This window comes from Peromyscus eremicus, chromosome 17 (genome assembly GCF_949786415.1).
Source record: "Peromyscus eremicus chromosome 17, PerEre_H2_v1, whole genome shotgun sequence".
In the NCBI taxonomy this organism is placed as follows: Eukaryota; Metazoa; Chordata; class Mammalia; order Rodentia; family Cricetidae; genus Peromyscus; species Peromyscus eremicus.
This window is the reverse complement of record NC_081433.1, coordinates 18,436,467-18,452,898: the sequence shown is the minus strand read 5'-3', so window position 1 is coordinate 18,452,898 and position 16,432 is coordinate 18,436,467. Positions and strand designations below refer to the sequence as shown.

General features: G+C 42.3%; 1 protein-coding gene across 1 annotated transcript in view; it reads left to right on the top strand.

Moving 5' to 3' along the window:
- The first annotated feature begins 476 nt into the window (after nucleotides 1-476).
- Nucleotides 477-16,432, top strand: part of Hook3 (hook microtubule tethering protein 3) — a 90,246-nt gene continuing 74,290 nt past the window's right edge. Inside the window, exons 1-2 of the mRNA XM_059244773.1 lie at nucleotides 477-710; nucleotides 9,469-9,554. Of these exons, the coding sequence (XP_059100756.1) occupies nucleotides 654-710; nucleotides 9,469-9,554 (143 nt within the window). The 5' untranslated portion in view covers nucleotides 477-653. The remainder of the gene's footprint in view (nucleotides 711-9,468; nucleotides 9,555-16,432) is intronic.

Below are 16,432 nucleotides of genomic sequence, written 5' to 3'. Positions count from 1 at the left end.
GCGGCCGGGGAGAGGGGGGCGCGTACCTCTCGGCGGCGGCGGCGGCGGAGGAACTACCGTGCCAGTCCTCGGGACGGAACAGAGTTCATTTCCGGGGACTGCCTAGCTTACTCCTCTCGGGCAACCACCGAGCCGCTTCTTGAAGCGACAGCGCCGGCGTCGGCGCACGCGCAGTGCGGAGCTTCAGGGAGAGCCAGACAGACGTCTGGAGAGACACACACCAGCCGCCGCCGCCGCCGCTGCCGCAGCAGAAGGGCCGGGCTAGGGCGCGCGCCCCCGACGCGCCGTGGACGGGCGTCGGGAGCGCGCCCCCAGGGGCGGGGCGGGGCGGGGCCGGCCGAGCGCGAGCGTGCGCAGTGGCGCCTGGGCTTCAGCTCGCGCGGGGCTGCGCCCGCGCAGGAGGGCGTGGGCGGGCGGCGCCGGGTGCGCGCACGGAGAGCGCGCGGCCCCGAGCCAGGAAGGGAGGGAGGGAGGGAGGGGCTGGTGACAGTGCGGAGCTGCTGCCAGCGTCCGCGCCTCGGGAGCGGCCGGACGGAAGAGAAGGTCCGCCAGACGCCGGTCGGCTGCCCGACCCTTCGGACTCAACCCCGAGCTGAACGGCCGGCCGCGGCTTCTGGTTGGTCGGGGGAGGCGCTGCGGCCACCTCAAGGAAGATGTTTAACGTGGAGTCTGTGGAGCGGGTGGAGCTGTGCGAGAGCCTGCTCACTTGGGTACGTGGTTGGGGCGGCGGGCCGGTGGGAAAACTCCGCCAACCTCTCCCGGACACCGGGGCTCGTCCCGAGGGGCGAGCACCCCGGGCGATCTGCCGTCACATCCGGGGCTTGCGACGGGCGGAGCTGAGGAGCCGGTGCGGGCCGCGTCTACACCCGCGGGCCGGGTCAGGGTCAGCAGGGAGCGGCCGGGCTCAGGCAGGCTGGGCCCAGGGTCCAGGAGGAACTTGTCCGGCCTGAGCTGTTGGCTGCTGTCCGAGAGGAAACCTGCCCGGTGGGGGCTAATGATGGGGTGCAGGCGACACTGTAATTAGGACTGTGTGCAGTGATGAGGCGCTGGCGCTTCGCTCCCCAGCTCCCCGTGATCCAAAGCGTCGGTTCTGCCTGGGCGCCCGGTAGAGGCACTCGGGGACCCCTGGTTACGACGCTGCTCGCCTTTGTTGTAGCGTTCAGCCAGGATGAAGCGTAGCCCCTTGAGGGATGAAGCCCTGCCCATTGGAAAATCGTACATTGGAGGGTGGGTAGACAAAACATGAAGAATCACCCAGAGGCAGAACATTTGAAATGCGAGATGCATTTTGACTGTTATAAAGTAAACGATGTGATGGTACTTATAAAGGAATCAAGGATTAAAAAAAAAATTTAAGCTGGGAGGATTTAGGGAATTAGTAATGGAACTGAAACACTTTTTTCTTTAAAGCAACGTAAGATTCTAGTTTGGAATTGATAAGGGTTAAGGTTATCGAATTTTAAAGTAAATACGTTGGATTTTAATGTCAATAGTCATGGCTTAAGCAGCCCTTTTCATTAGCTGGGCGGTTAACCCGTGTTTATTTCTGTTTTCAGCAGGCTGGTTGGAAGTGGGTACAGGCATATGCAGAGCCATGGGATAAACCAAGTATCCCCCTGAGAACATTCGTTTTACTTACGGCTAAAAATTGTTTACCGTCCTTTTTAGAAGAACACAGATATATTTACAGAGGCTACTATGACCAGTGTTAATTTTGTCTGCTTACTGGGGGAGATGGTGGTGATTGGACCTCCTGCGTGCTAAGTGAAGGCTCTACCACTAAGCTCACCACACACACCCCACTTTTATTCACTTTAAAGGTAAAATGCAAATATCAAAAGAAATCCTGTTGAACAGTGCAAGTCTTGGGTTAGAGGATCCGTTCCCTGGAAGCTAGCCATCACTGTTTTGTGCAGGGGCACTATTGAGAAATTCGGGAACTGTTAACTTAGGCTGGTTGTAATAAATGTAATAAAGTAGAATCCAAAGATGTGCGTGCGTTTGTGGTAGGGTCTTGCTGCGTAGCCCATTTTGGCCTCAAACTGTAATCTTGAATTTGTAGCAATCTTCCTGCCTCAGCTTCCTGGGTCCTAGGATTATAAACTTGCATCACTACACCCAGCTTAAAGGTTTTTTTTTTTATAATCTGGGTATCCTCCTTTGAAACATAAACTTTCTACAATGCAGAGCTCTATGGTTTGGTTTTGTATTAGATCATTCCTGTAATTTCAGGTTGTTTGAAATGATGCATAGTTAACATACTCTGTAAGTTCTGACTTCAAGCAAGAAGATAAGCTTCGATGCTGTGCATCACATAGGATGGTGATAGGTCATATAATGTAGCTAAGCCTCAGTCAACTTTCAGACTATTATTTAAACCAGGAGGACTTTTGAAAAGATGGGAAATATTTGTTTTTTGTTTTGTTTGTTTGAGACGAGGTTTCTCTTTGTAGCCCTGACTTTCTTAGAACTTGCTTTGTAGATGAGGCTGGCCTTGAACTCACAGAGATCTGCCTGCCTCTGCCTCTTAAGGGCTGAGATTAAAGGTGTGCACCACCACTGGCCGGCACGAAAAAGATGGAAAATGTTTTATACTCAGTTGGTATGTAGCAAGCAAATTCAGCAGAGTGTGCTTAAAACTTACCCCTGTGCTGTTATATTTGTCAGTCTCTTTTAAGAAGGTATTGTCATGTGTGTGATTGTGATGTGCACATATAGGCATAGTTGCCGCCACATGCATGTGGAGGTCAAGAGTCAGCTTTTTGGAGTTGGTGCCCTTCCATGGTTTTCCAAGCAACAAACTCAGGTTGCAACTCACCAGCCTGCTGTGGTAAGCAGCCTCACCCACTGAGCCATTTCAATAGCCTGTTGGTTTTTTTTTTTTTTTTTTAAACAACGATCATTTTATTTTTATTTTTTATTTTTTATTTTTTTTTATTTATTTATTACGTATACAGCATGTATGCCTGCAGGCCAGAAGAGGGCACCAGATCTCATTACAGATGGTTGTGAGCCACCATGTGGTTGCTGGGAATCGAACTCAGGACCTCTGGAAGAACAGTCAGTGCTCTTAACCTCTGAGCCATCTCTCCAGCCCCCATTTTATTTTTTAAATTTTTAGTATTTATTTGTGTGTGGGGTGTGCGCGCACATGTGCGCACGTATCAGCCCTTTTGTGGAAGGCATTGAATAATTCAGTCAGTTCTTTCTTATTATTTGGGCTTTTCTTTTGAGAATTTTATATATGGATTAATGGGTTTTGATCAGATTTACTCCTCCCCTCCAACTCTATTTCACCACCACTTGTCCCTCTCAAGTTCATATGCTCTTTTTTCTTTTTTAATCTATTGAAGCCATTTAGTGTTGCCAGTATATATGTGGGTGTAGGACCGTTTGCTGGAGGATGGATAACTTAGGGACTGCACTCTGAAGAAAACAGACTGACTCTTCCTCCTCCAGCAGCTGTCAGTTGCCAGTAGCTTCTCAGCAACATGACCTCTTCTCCATTCATTCTAGAATTTTGGCTAACTGGAGCTTGTGCAGGTCTTGGGCATAGAGCCCCAGCACAGCCATTGTAGATTCTTATGTGCACCCTCCCCTTCAGATCCAGAAAACACTTTTTTTTGCAGCAGTTCTCTACGATTTCTGGTCTTAGAGTCTCTCTGCCCCCTCTTCTGCGATGATCTCTTGAGTCTTAGGAGGGGCTGTGATCGACATGTCCCATTTAGAGTTGAGCACTGGACAGTTTCTTATTCTCTGTACTCTGATCAGTTGTGAGTCTCCATATTAATTGCCCTCTACTACAGAAATAAGCTTCTCTGATGAGGGTTGGGAGCTGCACTATTCAGTGGGTATAAAGACAAGTGTTCAGAGGGTAGTTTGATACCTTGTCCATTTGGCAAAATAATAGTAAGTTCTCTCCTGGAGTCTATGACCTACCCAGCCACATGTTCTTGGCCCAGTTAACAAGATAAAGCATGAATTATGGTCTGTGAAGTGGGCCTTGTATCCAACCAGAAAGCAATTGCTTACTCCCATAACCCTGATGCCATGATTGCACCAGTGGGCATATTTTTATCAACCCGCTTGTCATTGTAACTTTCAGGGTTCACAGCTGGGTAAGACATTGATTATTTTTCTCCCCCAGCAGCCTGCATAGCACCATGCAGCACTGTGAAAGCTAGCCCGTAGGGATTAAGCTTCAAGGTCAATACCAGTTTGATTTCTCCATGTCCTGTGGCTCAAGAATGTAGTGTCTTTAGCAATAGGGTCTTACTTCCAAGTTCTGGTGGGTAACTAAGAGCAGTGACAATAGCCTGTATTGTTTTATGGATCCATAGGATCCCCTATGACTACCAGCTTAAAGAGGGGTAACCAAATCTGGCACTGCCCAAGCCCAGCTTCTTGAACTCTGCATGAATCATGATGAAAAGATTGCATTCTCTCAGGTCTTAGTTACTTGATTAATTTGTTGGTTTTATGGTGCTGAGGATTAAACCTTGTGCTTGTACTGTACAACTGAGTTATATAATTCCATCCAGTTACCCAAGAAACTGGAACACAAGACTCTAGAGGGGCTGGAGGGATAGCTCCACAGTTAAGAGCATGTGTTGCCCTCACAGAGGACCCTGATTTGGTTCCTAGCACCCACATGGTTCATAACCATCCACCACCCCAGTTCAGGGGATCCAATGACCTCTTCTGACCTCCACAGGCACCAGGCATGCATGTGGTGCACATACATTCAGGCAGAACTTATACTTAGTCTAAAAACATATTTAAAAAGAATCTAGAATGCTGCCAGATAATGACATGAGACTAATGGGGAAAGAATCATAGTTGTGGTTCACTTCTGTGAAACGCCACAATCTTTGTGTGTCCTTGTTTTCATACTACCTTACTTATTTGGGAACCTATGAAATGCAACTAACGTTTAGAATCTCTCCCGTTCTGTTTTCCTTCCTTTGCCTAACTCCATCCTTACCAACAAATTTGATCCTTTGATGAGAGAATAAAGAAATCTCTGATGTACAAAGGTTTAAAGCCCTTGAGGGAAAATGTCTGAGTAGCATGGTGGTTGCTGGCTCCTGCGGTGGTTCTCATCCATTATCATTGATCAGCATCACCTGGAACCTTTATCAAACCAGTTTACTAGGCCCTGGGACTAGAGTTTCTAGGTCTGGGATTGGAGCTGAGAGTTGCAGTTCTATCATTTTCCCAGGTGATGGGTAGTTAATACTCAAGATGACATTTGAGAACAATTGTTCTAGAGCAGGTTTTAAGTTTACTGCTGTTTGATATTTTTGGACTGAGTAATTGTTAGGGGCACTGTTGTGTGCATTTTAGGGTATTTAATAGAAGCATTGCTGTTTACAAAATAATAGTACTTACCTTGCTATTCCAGACGCTCCTAGGGAGCAGAACATCACTCCTGGTGGAGAACCACTGCCCTAAAGTTGCTGATTCCATGTGATCTCATGCTTTTCTGATGCTTTTGTGGGCGAGGGGAGGGGTTGGAATGTGTTCTCAGAGCTTCTTGAAATTACAAGAAAGGTTGTGACCCTTCAGGTAGAATTTGTGCTTTACCACAGTTAAGTGCAATTATCTTTCTGTTTTACTGTGTAACTATCCTGAAATGTCACAACTCGGACCTCATAGGATGATAAGTTTATTTCTGAATTGAGATCTGTCAGTACTGAAAGCAGAGGAGAACATTGTTGAACTCTTCTAAGTAGCTGTGCACCTGCAGGGCTAAAACAGAAAACAGTTGTTTAGAAGCTCCATCTTAAAAATCAAAGTGAAAATTTAGCTGTGAGTCCCAGGGTGGGGGCACATACTGTGTTCACTTACTCTTTAAAATTCCTTCCTTTGGGCTGAGCTCGCAGCCCGTTTGTAGAGTACTTGCACAAAGCCTGTGTAACCAGATGTGGTGGTGCACACCCATAATCTCAGCAGTCCACCTCTAATTCTCTCAATCAGGAGGTGGAGGCAGGAGGATTGAGGAGTTTACGGTCATCCTTGTCTTCAATAGTGAGTTCTAGGCCAGCCTCAGATACATGAACTCTGTCTCAGGAAAAAAAAAAAAAAAGAAGAAGAAGAAGAAAAGTATTTGATTTATTGAGTTGTTTCTTCTGACTGACCAGGAGCAATTTTGTAACCCTGAGTAGGAATGTAACTCAATACTAGAACACTTACCTTGCATGACAAGACTTGAGTTCCATTTCCAGCTTGAGGTAGGAGGGATAAGAGCTTGATTCCTTAACCTTCGTACTACTTTAAAGGTTTCCAGATGCTAAAACTACTGCCCAGGTACATAAGGATTATTTGATTCATTTATTAAAATAGATAAACAGAGATTAACTTGGTTGCACAGATCTATAATTTCAGCTACTCAGGAGGCTGAGGCAGGAGGATTGCAGGTTGAAAGTTTGTAGAAACTACAGAGTGAGTTCAAGGCTATTAGCAAGATTCTGTTTTGGAAACTTAAAAGAGGGCAAAAGAGATGGCTCAGCAGTTAAGAGTACTGGCTGTTCTTCCAGAGGACCCAGTTCAATTTCTAGCACCTACATGGCATTTACAGCTGTCTGTAACTCCAGTTCTAGGAGATAGGATGGCCTCTGAGGGCACTGCATGCACAGTGCATAGACTTACATGTGTGCAAAACACTCCTACACATTAAAAGAAAGAAAGCAAGCTCAGAATTTTAAAAGAGGTAGGGTAATAGCTCAGTAGTGGAGTGTTTACCTAGCATGTGCAAGGCTCTGGGTTGAATCCTCCAGCAACATGCACCACACACGAGGGTGAGGTGGAGGATTGTAAAATCCTAAACACATCGTACAGGGATTATGATTCATTTTGTGGATCTAAGAAATGTTTTCAAAATGAAAACTTTCCAGATGACTATCATACACACCCAGGTTTGGAAACTGCTAATATTAATACCCCCAATTTTTATATGGAAAAAGCTGATATTAAAAGAGATGAGGTAAAATATCCTAGGTTATGTGATAAATTAGTAGCAAAACTAAGGATTAGAATTGATTCGTTACATTCCAGGCAGTGTTCACTGAGCTTAATTGGTAAGCCCCTTATTTTGAGATGTGTACCAAGTGATTAAGATGTAATATGTGATTGTCGCGGTTTCATCTTTTTTTCCATATATAAACCCACAAAAAGAGATAGCTTTTAAATGAGCCATTAAGTTAGTACCTATAAAATGAAAACGGGTGGTTTTTGTTTTTGTTTTTTAACTTAGCAGTGTGGAGACAGTTGCAGATAGAATAAAGTTTAAACTCAGACTGAGATGATCTTCACTTGTTTCATTTGTGCCTTTGATTCATTTTCTGGTCCCCCACCCCAATCCCCCCATGGAGTCTCACTATATTTCGGGGCTGGCATTGAACTAAAATCGATCCTCTTCCCTCAGTCTCCTCAGTAACTGGAACTAAAAGTGTATGCTACCATGCCTGGCTTATTTGCTAACTTTTTTTTTAAAAAAAAGTCAAGACTCTGTATGTATTTAAGTTAGGATCTTCTTATCTCCCAAATTCTTGTCTGACTAAAAACTACTTTCTATAAGAACCTGTGACATAAATCCCTTAGCTTCTGCTACCATAATCATCATTACCTGAAAGACTCCTGCCCTATATAAACCGGGAAGTTATAACTATAACTTCTCTCAGCACTTGGGAGTGGAGGCAGGAGAATCAGGAGCTCAAGGTCACCATGACCTCTGATATATAATGAGTTGGAGGGCAGCCTGGGATACATGAGACCCCGACTTTTATGGATAGTATGGGACAGAGAAACATATTCACCCATTTTTAGTAGCAGTTTATTGTTTCATGGTTTATTTGGCAATAGGTATTTTTAAAAAACTTTAAAATGAATATACATTTAACCTGGCAATTTTTTCCTAATCCAATCAATAAAAAAGAAAGGTGGTCACCTGAGTGTTATCTCAGTATTTCCATTGTTGCGATGTGGTTTAGCCTCCTCAGTGTTACAGACTGCCACAGCAGGCTTGTCTGCTTCTTTCCTTCCAGTATTTCCTTCATATTGCATCCAGTTTGGTGTGTACAGTTCAGATCACTTTCTTGCTTGAAATCCTTTACTTACAAACTACCATTACTCTTAAGATAAATTCCAGATGTGACTTATCGAGTCTTGCCTAATGATATTTCTTTTAGTTCTTTCACGTGTTTTGTACTCCTCTCTGTTCCATTTCTTCCTATGATTTCCACCTGTCTATACCAGGCTCCTTTTCATTCCTGCCACATATCTTCTCAGTGGAAATCTTTGTCCATATATCCCACAATACTTCCACCAAATTAAAAGACCTGTATCAGGATGCCCTTCATCGGTTATCCTCAGTGATTTATTTCCTTTTAAATCCGGCTTGGACTGCTGGTTATCAGTTGGCTGATAACTGTTGGCTGTACTTCCTTTCTGGTTTCAGGTGGCCTTGAACCCCTGAATTTCTGCCTCCACTTTCCAAGTCCTGGAATTACAGGTGCATGCCCTTAGGCCCTTCTTGGGTTCATTTCTTAAATTTCTCTTAACCAATACAGAGTTAGTTGTAATTCAGTATATATTTGAAATTGAAATGAATTGAGTACCCAACCTAATGATGATAAATATGAATTCTATATCCATATAAAAAGATTTTTGCCTTTGAGTACGAGAAATCTCAGATAAAGGTGTCTGTCACCAAGCCTCATGATCTGCATTCAATCCCTTGGACCACCTGGTAGAAGGAAAGAACCAGCTCCCACAAGTTGTCCTCTGACCGCCACATGTATACTGTGGCACACAACTGCACTCACACATGCACATACATAATAATAATAATAATAAACAAAAATTTAAAGAAATTATTCCCTGAAGTAGTTACGATTGCTACAGTAATTGATGCAGTACAAAAAAGTTCACATTAATAAGAAATTGACTCTGCTCTCCAACAAGTATCTCTTTGGTCCGTACTGTTTTTGCCCTTATTATTCTTGAGTCAGTCATCACTGTTAGAGGGGCTGAAGTTACCATCATCTTCTTTGTTTGTTTTTCGAGACAGGGTTTCTCTGTGTAGCTTTGCGCCTTTCCTGATCTCATTCTGTAGCCCAGGCTGGCCTCGAACTCATAGAGATCTGCCTGGTTCTGTTCTGCGCCCGCCCCCCCCGCCCCCCCCCCCCCCCCCCCCCCCCCCCGTGCTGGGAATAAAGGCATGCGCCACCACCACCCAGCACCATCATCTTCTTAGACTGTCATCTGTGAGTAGTATGATGAAAAGTCAGCCAATATCTACCATAATTTCTCTTTTGCCCATGTGGGAAGAAATTTATGATTATTAAAATTTTTATTTCAACCTCCGAGATGAGATAATAACACACACGTACACACATATGCACATACGCACCCACACCCCTAAGAAATCTTAATATAGTTAACCATTGGATCTTTTTTTTTCTTCAGATCCAGACCTTTAATGTGGATACACCATGCCAGACGGTGGAAGATTTAACGAATGGGGTTGTGATGTCCCAGGTTCTTCAAAAGATGTAAGAATAAGTTACTTGTCTTTATGTGTGGTCTTACATGGAAACCTTTCTTGGATTGAAAAGGATTAAAAAAGTTGAAGTGTGAGAGTTGCTTTTTTATCATTGACAAAATACCTAAGGTAATCAATTCATATGAAAGAAAGGTTTACTTTTGGTCTACAGTTTGGGGTATTTCAGCCCTTGATCAGTTGTCCAAGTGCTCTTGGGCCTCTGACAAGGCAGCACCATGGTGGGAGCATTGGCAGAAGCAGCAGCTTCCCTCACACAGCAGTCAAGAAGCAAATCAGGAGCTGGAGAGATGGCTTAATGGCTAGGAGCACTTGTTGTTCCTGCCCAGGACGTAGCTTTGGTTCCCAGCTCCCACGTGGTGGCTCACAGCCATTGTAACTCCAGGCCCAGAGGATCCAGTGCCCTCTTCTGGCCTCCTGGGCACCAGGCACGCATATGGTACACATACATAAATTCAAACAAAACATTCATATGATGAAATAAAGTACATTTTAAATGAAGAAGCAAAACAGGATGTTGTAGAGGCCCTACGAAGTTCCTTCAAGGGTGAGCCCTCAGTAATCCAGCTTCCTATTCTGTAGGCCTTACTTCATGAAGGGTCCACCATCTCAGCAGTCACAAGCCAGGGACCAAAACTTTACGTGCACCTTTGGAGATCATTTCAGATCTAAACTATAACAAAATGTGTGTGTAAACTTGGGTTGCATGTGGAATGAGGAGAATTCTGATGGCGTGTACTTAGGTATAGATTGGTTACAAGTTTAGTTGGGGCTGTGGTGGTTATTCCAACTTAGGTTGATAACCAAATTTTGCCATTATAGAACAACTTGAGAATGCTCTCTCTTGTAGAATACCACTCCAACCTTAGCTCTGAGATCTTCCCTGACCACCAGTGTGATACAGCCATTGTCATATATTCTCTGTTCCCTTAACTTTGTGTATTATTCTCTGAACTATGTAATATCTTATGTGTATTTGATTGTTTATGACCTCCTCTGTCCTGGAAACACACAGTCTAAGTTTGTTAAGATCTATGAAGAGCCAGGAAGCTTGTTTTCTTTCTTGCATCTTAACAACTAAGAAAATACATAATTTTTGAACCATATGAAATTACCATTCTTTGCAGTTTCTTTTGTTTGTTTTGCTTTGCTTTGCTTTTTGAGAAGGGTTTCTCTGTGTAGCCCTGGCTTTCTTGGAACTCGCTCTGTAGACCTTGCTGACCTGAAACTCAGAGATCTGCCTGCCTCTGCCTCCTGAGTGCTGGGATTAAAGGTGTGCGCCACCACTGCCTGGCTCATTCTTTGCAGTTTGAAAGAGTTAGATATTAGTAACTTTCTCTAATTCAACTGTTGTTGTGAGTGCTCATGACTAAAAGAACGAAATGTTATTTGAGGTGTATGCAACATATCTGATTCTTCTTTGCTACATACTTTGAAGACATAATGATACCAAATTCAGTATCTCGCTATGTAGCCCTGGCTAGCCTGGAACTTGCTATGTAGACCAGGTTGCCTGGAATTCACAGAGATCTGCCTTGTCTCTGCTTCCTGAATGCTGGGAATAAAGATGTACCCAATGTGCGTGGCCCAGGGACTTTTTTTTTTTTTTTTTTAATTTAAAGCATTATGTGTGAATTGGGTTTGGCATGATTTTTAGATGATTTTATACTTTGAAGCCCTAAGTACTTACCAGCTGATATTAAAAGATTTATATATGACTGTGGGATTTTTCTCTAGTTCTGTTGAAAATCAGTATCATCTTTAAATGAATGCTTGATATTATTACCTTCCAGTTACTTAAATGATTCGTACATGTGAGGAATAGCTAAAATGTTTTAGAAAACCTTTTTTGTGTGTTTAGAATGTTTGAAAACTAGAGTTTTTACTTTCTTCTATAATTTAGCATGAATGCATCTTTTTTCAGGCCATAGGCACACCTTTTTTTTTGGGGGGGGGGTTGGGGGGAGGGGTTTGAGACAGAGTTTGTCTGTGTAACAGTCCTGGCTGTCCTGGAACTGATTTGTAGGCTAAGCTAGCCTCGAACTCACTGAGAAGGGGTCATTTGAAACCTGGACAGCTGCTTCTAGTTCCCTCAAAAGTATAGCATTTCTGAGACCGTAAGAATTAGAATTGATCGTTTATGCGTGAAACCTGTGATTTGTTTGTTTACTTGTTTGTTTTGTTTTGTGTGAAATAGGATTTCTTTCTGTATATAGCCCTGGCAGTCCTGGAACTCAATATACAGATCGGGCTGGCCTTGAACCCGAGAGATCTACCGGCCTCTGCTTCCTGAGTGCTAGAATTCAAACTGTGCCACCACACCTGGCCAAACCTGTGGTTTGACGTGCTTGCAGTGCAAATGCTTAGGAACAGTTACTACATTGCACAGATCTGAGTTTAAGTTCCTTCTGCCTTTTGTTCCCTTTTGCTTTTTAATTTTCGCTGTGCATGTGCTTTGTCTATAGTACCGTGTTATATACATATTGAACATAGTTCTCCCCTCATTCCTTCCTGTCCTATAATTTCTCATCACTCTCCCTCCCATTAATTCCCTAGACAGTTTTACTCCATGTCACTACATACATGATTTTATGTATCAATGTAAAGTTTAGGAACCAAAGAGAGGAAAATATTTGTCTGATATTGACTTAATTCATTTTCTCTAGTTGCATCCTTTTTGCTATAAAGGGTATGACTTCATTATTCTTTATGCTGAAAAACAATTCCATTGTGTATATATACCACACTTTCTTTTCTGTAGATGTTACAAGTATAACTTTTTATTTTTGATGTCGTAATATAATTAAATCATCTTCCCTTCCATTTCCTCCCTCCAAACCCTACATATGCCTCCTTGTTCTTTTTCAAATAAATAGCCTTTTTTATTAATGTTGTTACATTCACACACACACATATACATATATACACACATCTATATTCATAAATATAACTTGCTCAGTCTATATAATGTAACTTGTATATATGTTTTTAGGGCTAACCATTTGATACTGGATAACCAATTTATGCATAGCACATTTTCTTTACCCAAGGTTGGTTCTATAACTTACATGTTTTGAATAGTGCTGTAATAAGCATTGATGTAGAATTATCTCTGTGATGTGTTGATATGAGTTCTTTAGGTAAATCCCTAGGGTAGAACAGCTGGGTCATATGAGAGATCTATTTTTAGTTTTTTAAGAAACCTGTGTGCTGATTTTAACAGTGACTCTACTAGTTTACCCACCAGCAATGTGTGAAGGTTCCTTTTGTCTGTATCTTTGCCAGCATGTTCTTTGTGTGTGTGTGTGTGTGTGTGTGTGTGTGTGTGTGTGTGTACACATATGCAGAGTGCTGCATATATGACATAGTGCACATGTGGAGGTCAGAGGACAATTTTGAGGAGTCTGTTCTCTCCTTCTATCTTGGGATCTGGGGATTGAACTCTGGTTGTCAGGCTTCTATAGCAAATATTTTACTCACTGAGCCAGCTCACTGGCTCTCACACATTTTTAAAGGGTTAAAAAAAATCAGATAGCTGTCTTAAGAAAACTAAACCATTATAATATAAGAAGAAGGCCGGGCGGTGGTGGCGCACGCCTTTAATCCCAGCACTCGGGAGGCAGAGCCAGGCGGATCTCTGTGAGTTCGAGGCCAGCCTGGTCTACAGAGTGAGTTCCAGGAAAGGCGCAAAGCTACACAGAGAAACCCTGTCTCGAAAAACCAAAAAAAAAAAATAAAAAATAAAATAAAAAAAATATATATATATATAAAAGAAGTAGTTTCTTCTTATATATATATATATATATATAAAAGAAGTAGTTTCTTTTCTTATATATATATATAAGTTTATCTGTTGCTGGAGAATTTCTCTCCAGCTCCCGCCACCAAGTCCCGCCAGTCCCAGAGCCCACTTATAAAATAAACACACAGACTCTTACATTATTTAAACTGCTTGGCCATTAGCTCAGGCCTGTTATTGTCTAGCTCTTACTCTTATATTTAGCCCATTTCTATTAATCTTTACTTTGCCACATGGCTCATGGCTTACTGGTACCTTACATCTTCCTTGTCCTGATGGCGGCTGGCAGTGTCTCTCTCTCAGCCTTCCACTTCCCAGAATTCTTTTCCTTGTCCCGCCTATACTTCCTGCCTAGCCAATGGCCAATCAGTGATTTATTTACTGACCAATCAGCAACACACTTGACATACAGACCATCCCACAGCATTTATCTTATATATATCATATATATATATATATAAGTTTATCTTCTTATATATATATATAAGAAGAAACTACTTCCGGTGTAATAATTTGAGTGTATTAAATGATCATACCTAAAATGCAACTTTTGAACTTTGTGTTTACATTGGTTTGTTTAAAGACAAAACCAGAAAGTCTTACCTGTCTTCAGCCTCTCCTATGTTAGTGTTTTCTTTGGCACATCACACGCCCACATCTTCCTTATGAACGTCTTTAATGCTACCCTATGGTTGCCAAGGTGGAAGCTGTTTTGTTGTTTGACATCCTAAGAACTAGCTTGACAAGGAAACTTTCCTTCCATTTTGTTGTAATAACTGTTTTCACACTAAATCCGGACACACAGCACTTGACCACAAAGTCCAGAATGCTTAGCTCTGCCCAGCCTACCTAAGGGATTATTTGAAGATCAGAATAATTTTTCTATTTCTATTAGAATCATGAGTTATTTTATACAGATTCCAGAAAAGACAGCCTCAAAAAAATTTATAGACTTTATTTAAATTAAAATGAAATATGTCTATTTTCTAGAGTAGGGTTTTCTGACTTGTGCTCCTTGAAGAAGTCCTCAAGTCTTGCTAAAACATCTGTTGGAAGGCTTGTTTTATTGGCCAGTGAGTATTTAATTAGACAGGATCTCAAAGAATAATTATATAGATGTCTTAATTGCTATGTTGAACTGGCACTAGCGTACTCTGATGAGTTGTTACTTATGATTTGCATGTCACCAAAATGGACAGATACCATTCTAATAACTTTATGTAGATACAGTTTTGGAGATGTTGCTTGTTGAGGTCACCCCCCAAAAATTGATAAAAATTGGTTACCTTTTTAAAATATATTAAAATTATTTTATTTATTACTGTTTGTGTGGGTGCATACACACCACAGTGTGTGTGCATGTGAAGTCAGAGGACAATTTTAGAAGTCAGAGGACAATTTTAGAAGTCAGAGGACAATTTTAGAAGTCAGTTCTTTCCTTCCGCAGTGGGTTCTTAGGATCAAGTTCAGGTCATCAGGTTTTCACAGTAGTCATCTTTACCCTGTGAGCCATCCCACCAGCCCAGTGACTTCTGAATACTAATAATTTGCACAGGACTCCCTTGATAATTTTTCTTTTGCTGTGAAGACACACCATGGCCAAAGCAGTGTGTGTGTGTGTGTGTGTGTGTGTGTGTGTATGTGCGTAATTTAATTGGGAGCTTGCTACAATTTCAGAAGGTGAATCCGTGACTATCTTGGTGGGGAGTATTGGCAGCAGGCAGGCAGACATGGCTCTGGAGCAGTAGCTGAGAGCTTACATCTTGTCTGCAAGTTGGAGGGAGAGACTGGGCCTGATGTAGGCTTTTGAAACCTCAAAGCCCACCCTCACTGACACACTCCTCCAACAAGGCCACACCTCTTAATCCTTCCCAAACCATTCACCATCTGGGACCAAGCACTCAAATAAATGAGCCTTATGGGGGCCATTCTCATTCAAACCACCACAAGAACATTTTTTAAAGATTTCCACATTGAAGACTTATGGTTAGAACTCTCCCTAAGAGAGGCCAAAGTTTTAATTATTCCATTTCATGCCTATTGTACTGGATTACTTAAGAAAGAACCCCTACAAAGCCTTTTCCACAAATAATCAACATGGATTTATCATAGTGTATATCATTCATAGACCTGCCAAACATGAGTCATTTTTTAATGAATATGATCAGTATTATGCAGGAAAGCATAAAAGATGAAGCTCCAGTAGTTCCATCTCCCAGTGGCACCTATTAGATAATCAAATGCAAAGGAGTGGTTTACTTTGTCTTTTAATTCTGTGACCCTTAAATGTTAAGCCCAGCATTTTCATGTAATCTGAAGCATTTTAATTACATGTAAGCATTCTGGTTTTTTGTTTTTTCAAAAACTTAGCTTTAGGTAATAGTTAGGGACTACTACAGTAACATTCCTCTTTTGTATACATTAAACCATTTGAAAGAAATGGATATTAGAAGACTCAGAAAAGAAAACCTGTAAGCAGAGTTAAAATAAAATGCTGTGGGATGGTCTGTATGTCAAATGTGTTGCTGATTGGTCAATAAATAAATCACTGATTGGCCAGTGGCCAGGCAGGAAGTATAGGTGGGACAAGGAGGAGAATAAAGCTGGGAAGTGGAAGGTTGAGAGAGACACTGCCAGCCGCCATGATGACAAACAGCATATGAAGATGCCGGTAAGCCACGAGCCATGTGGCAAGGTATAGATTTATGGAAATGGATTAATTTAAGCTGTAAGAACAGTTAGCAAGAAGCCTGCCACGGCCATACAGTTTGTAAGCAATATAAGTCTCTGTGTTTACTTGGTTGGGTCTGAGTGGCTGTGGGACTGGCGGGTGTCAGAGATTTGTCCTGACTGTGGGCCAGGCAGGAAAACTCTAGCTACAATAAAATGCAAAGTATCACTGCCAGCTCTACTGTTTTACAGTACCTTTAGGAAGTAAAATTAGCCAGGCAGTGGTGGTGCACACCTTTAATCCCAGCACTTGGCAGGCAGAGGCAGGAGGATCTCTATGAGTGTGAGGTCAGTCTGACCTTCAGAGCAAGTTCCAGGACAGCCAGAACTACATAGAGAAT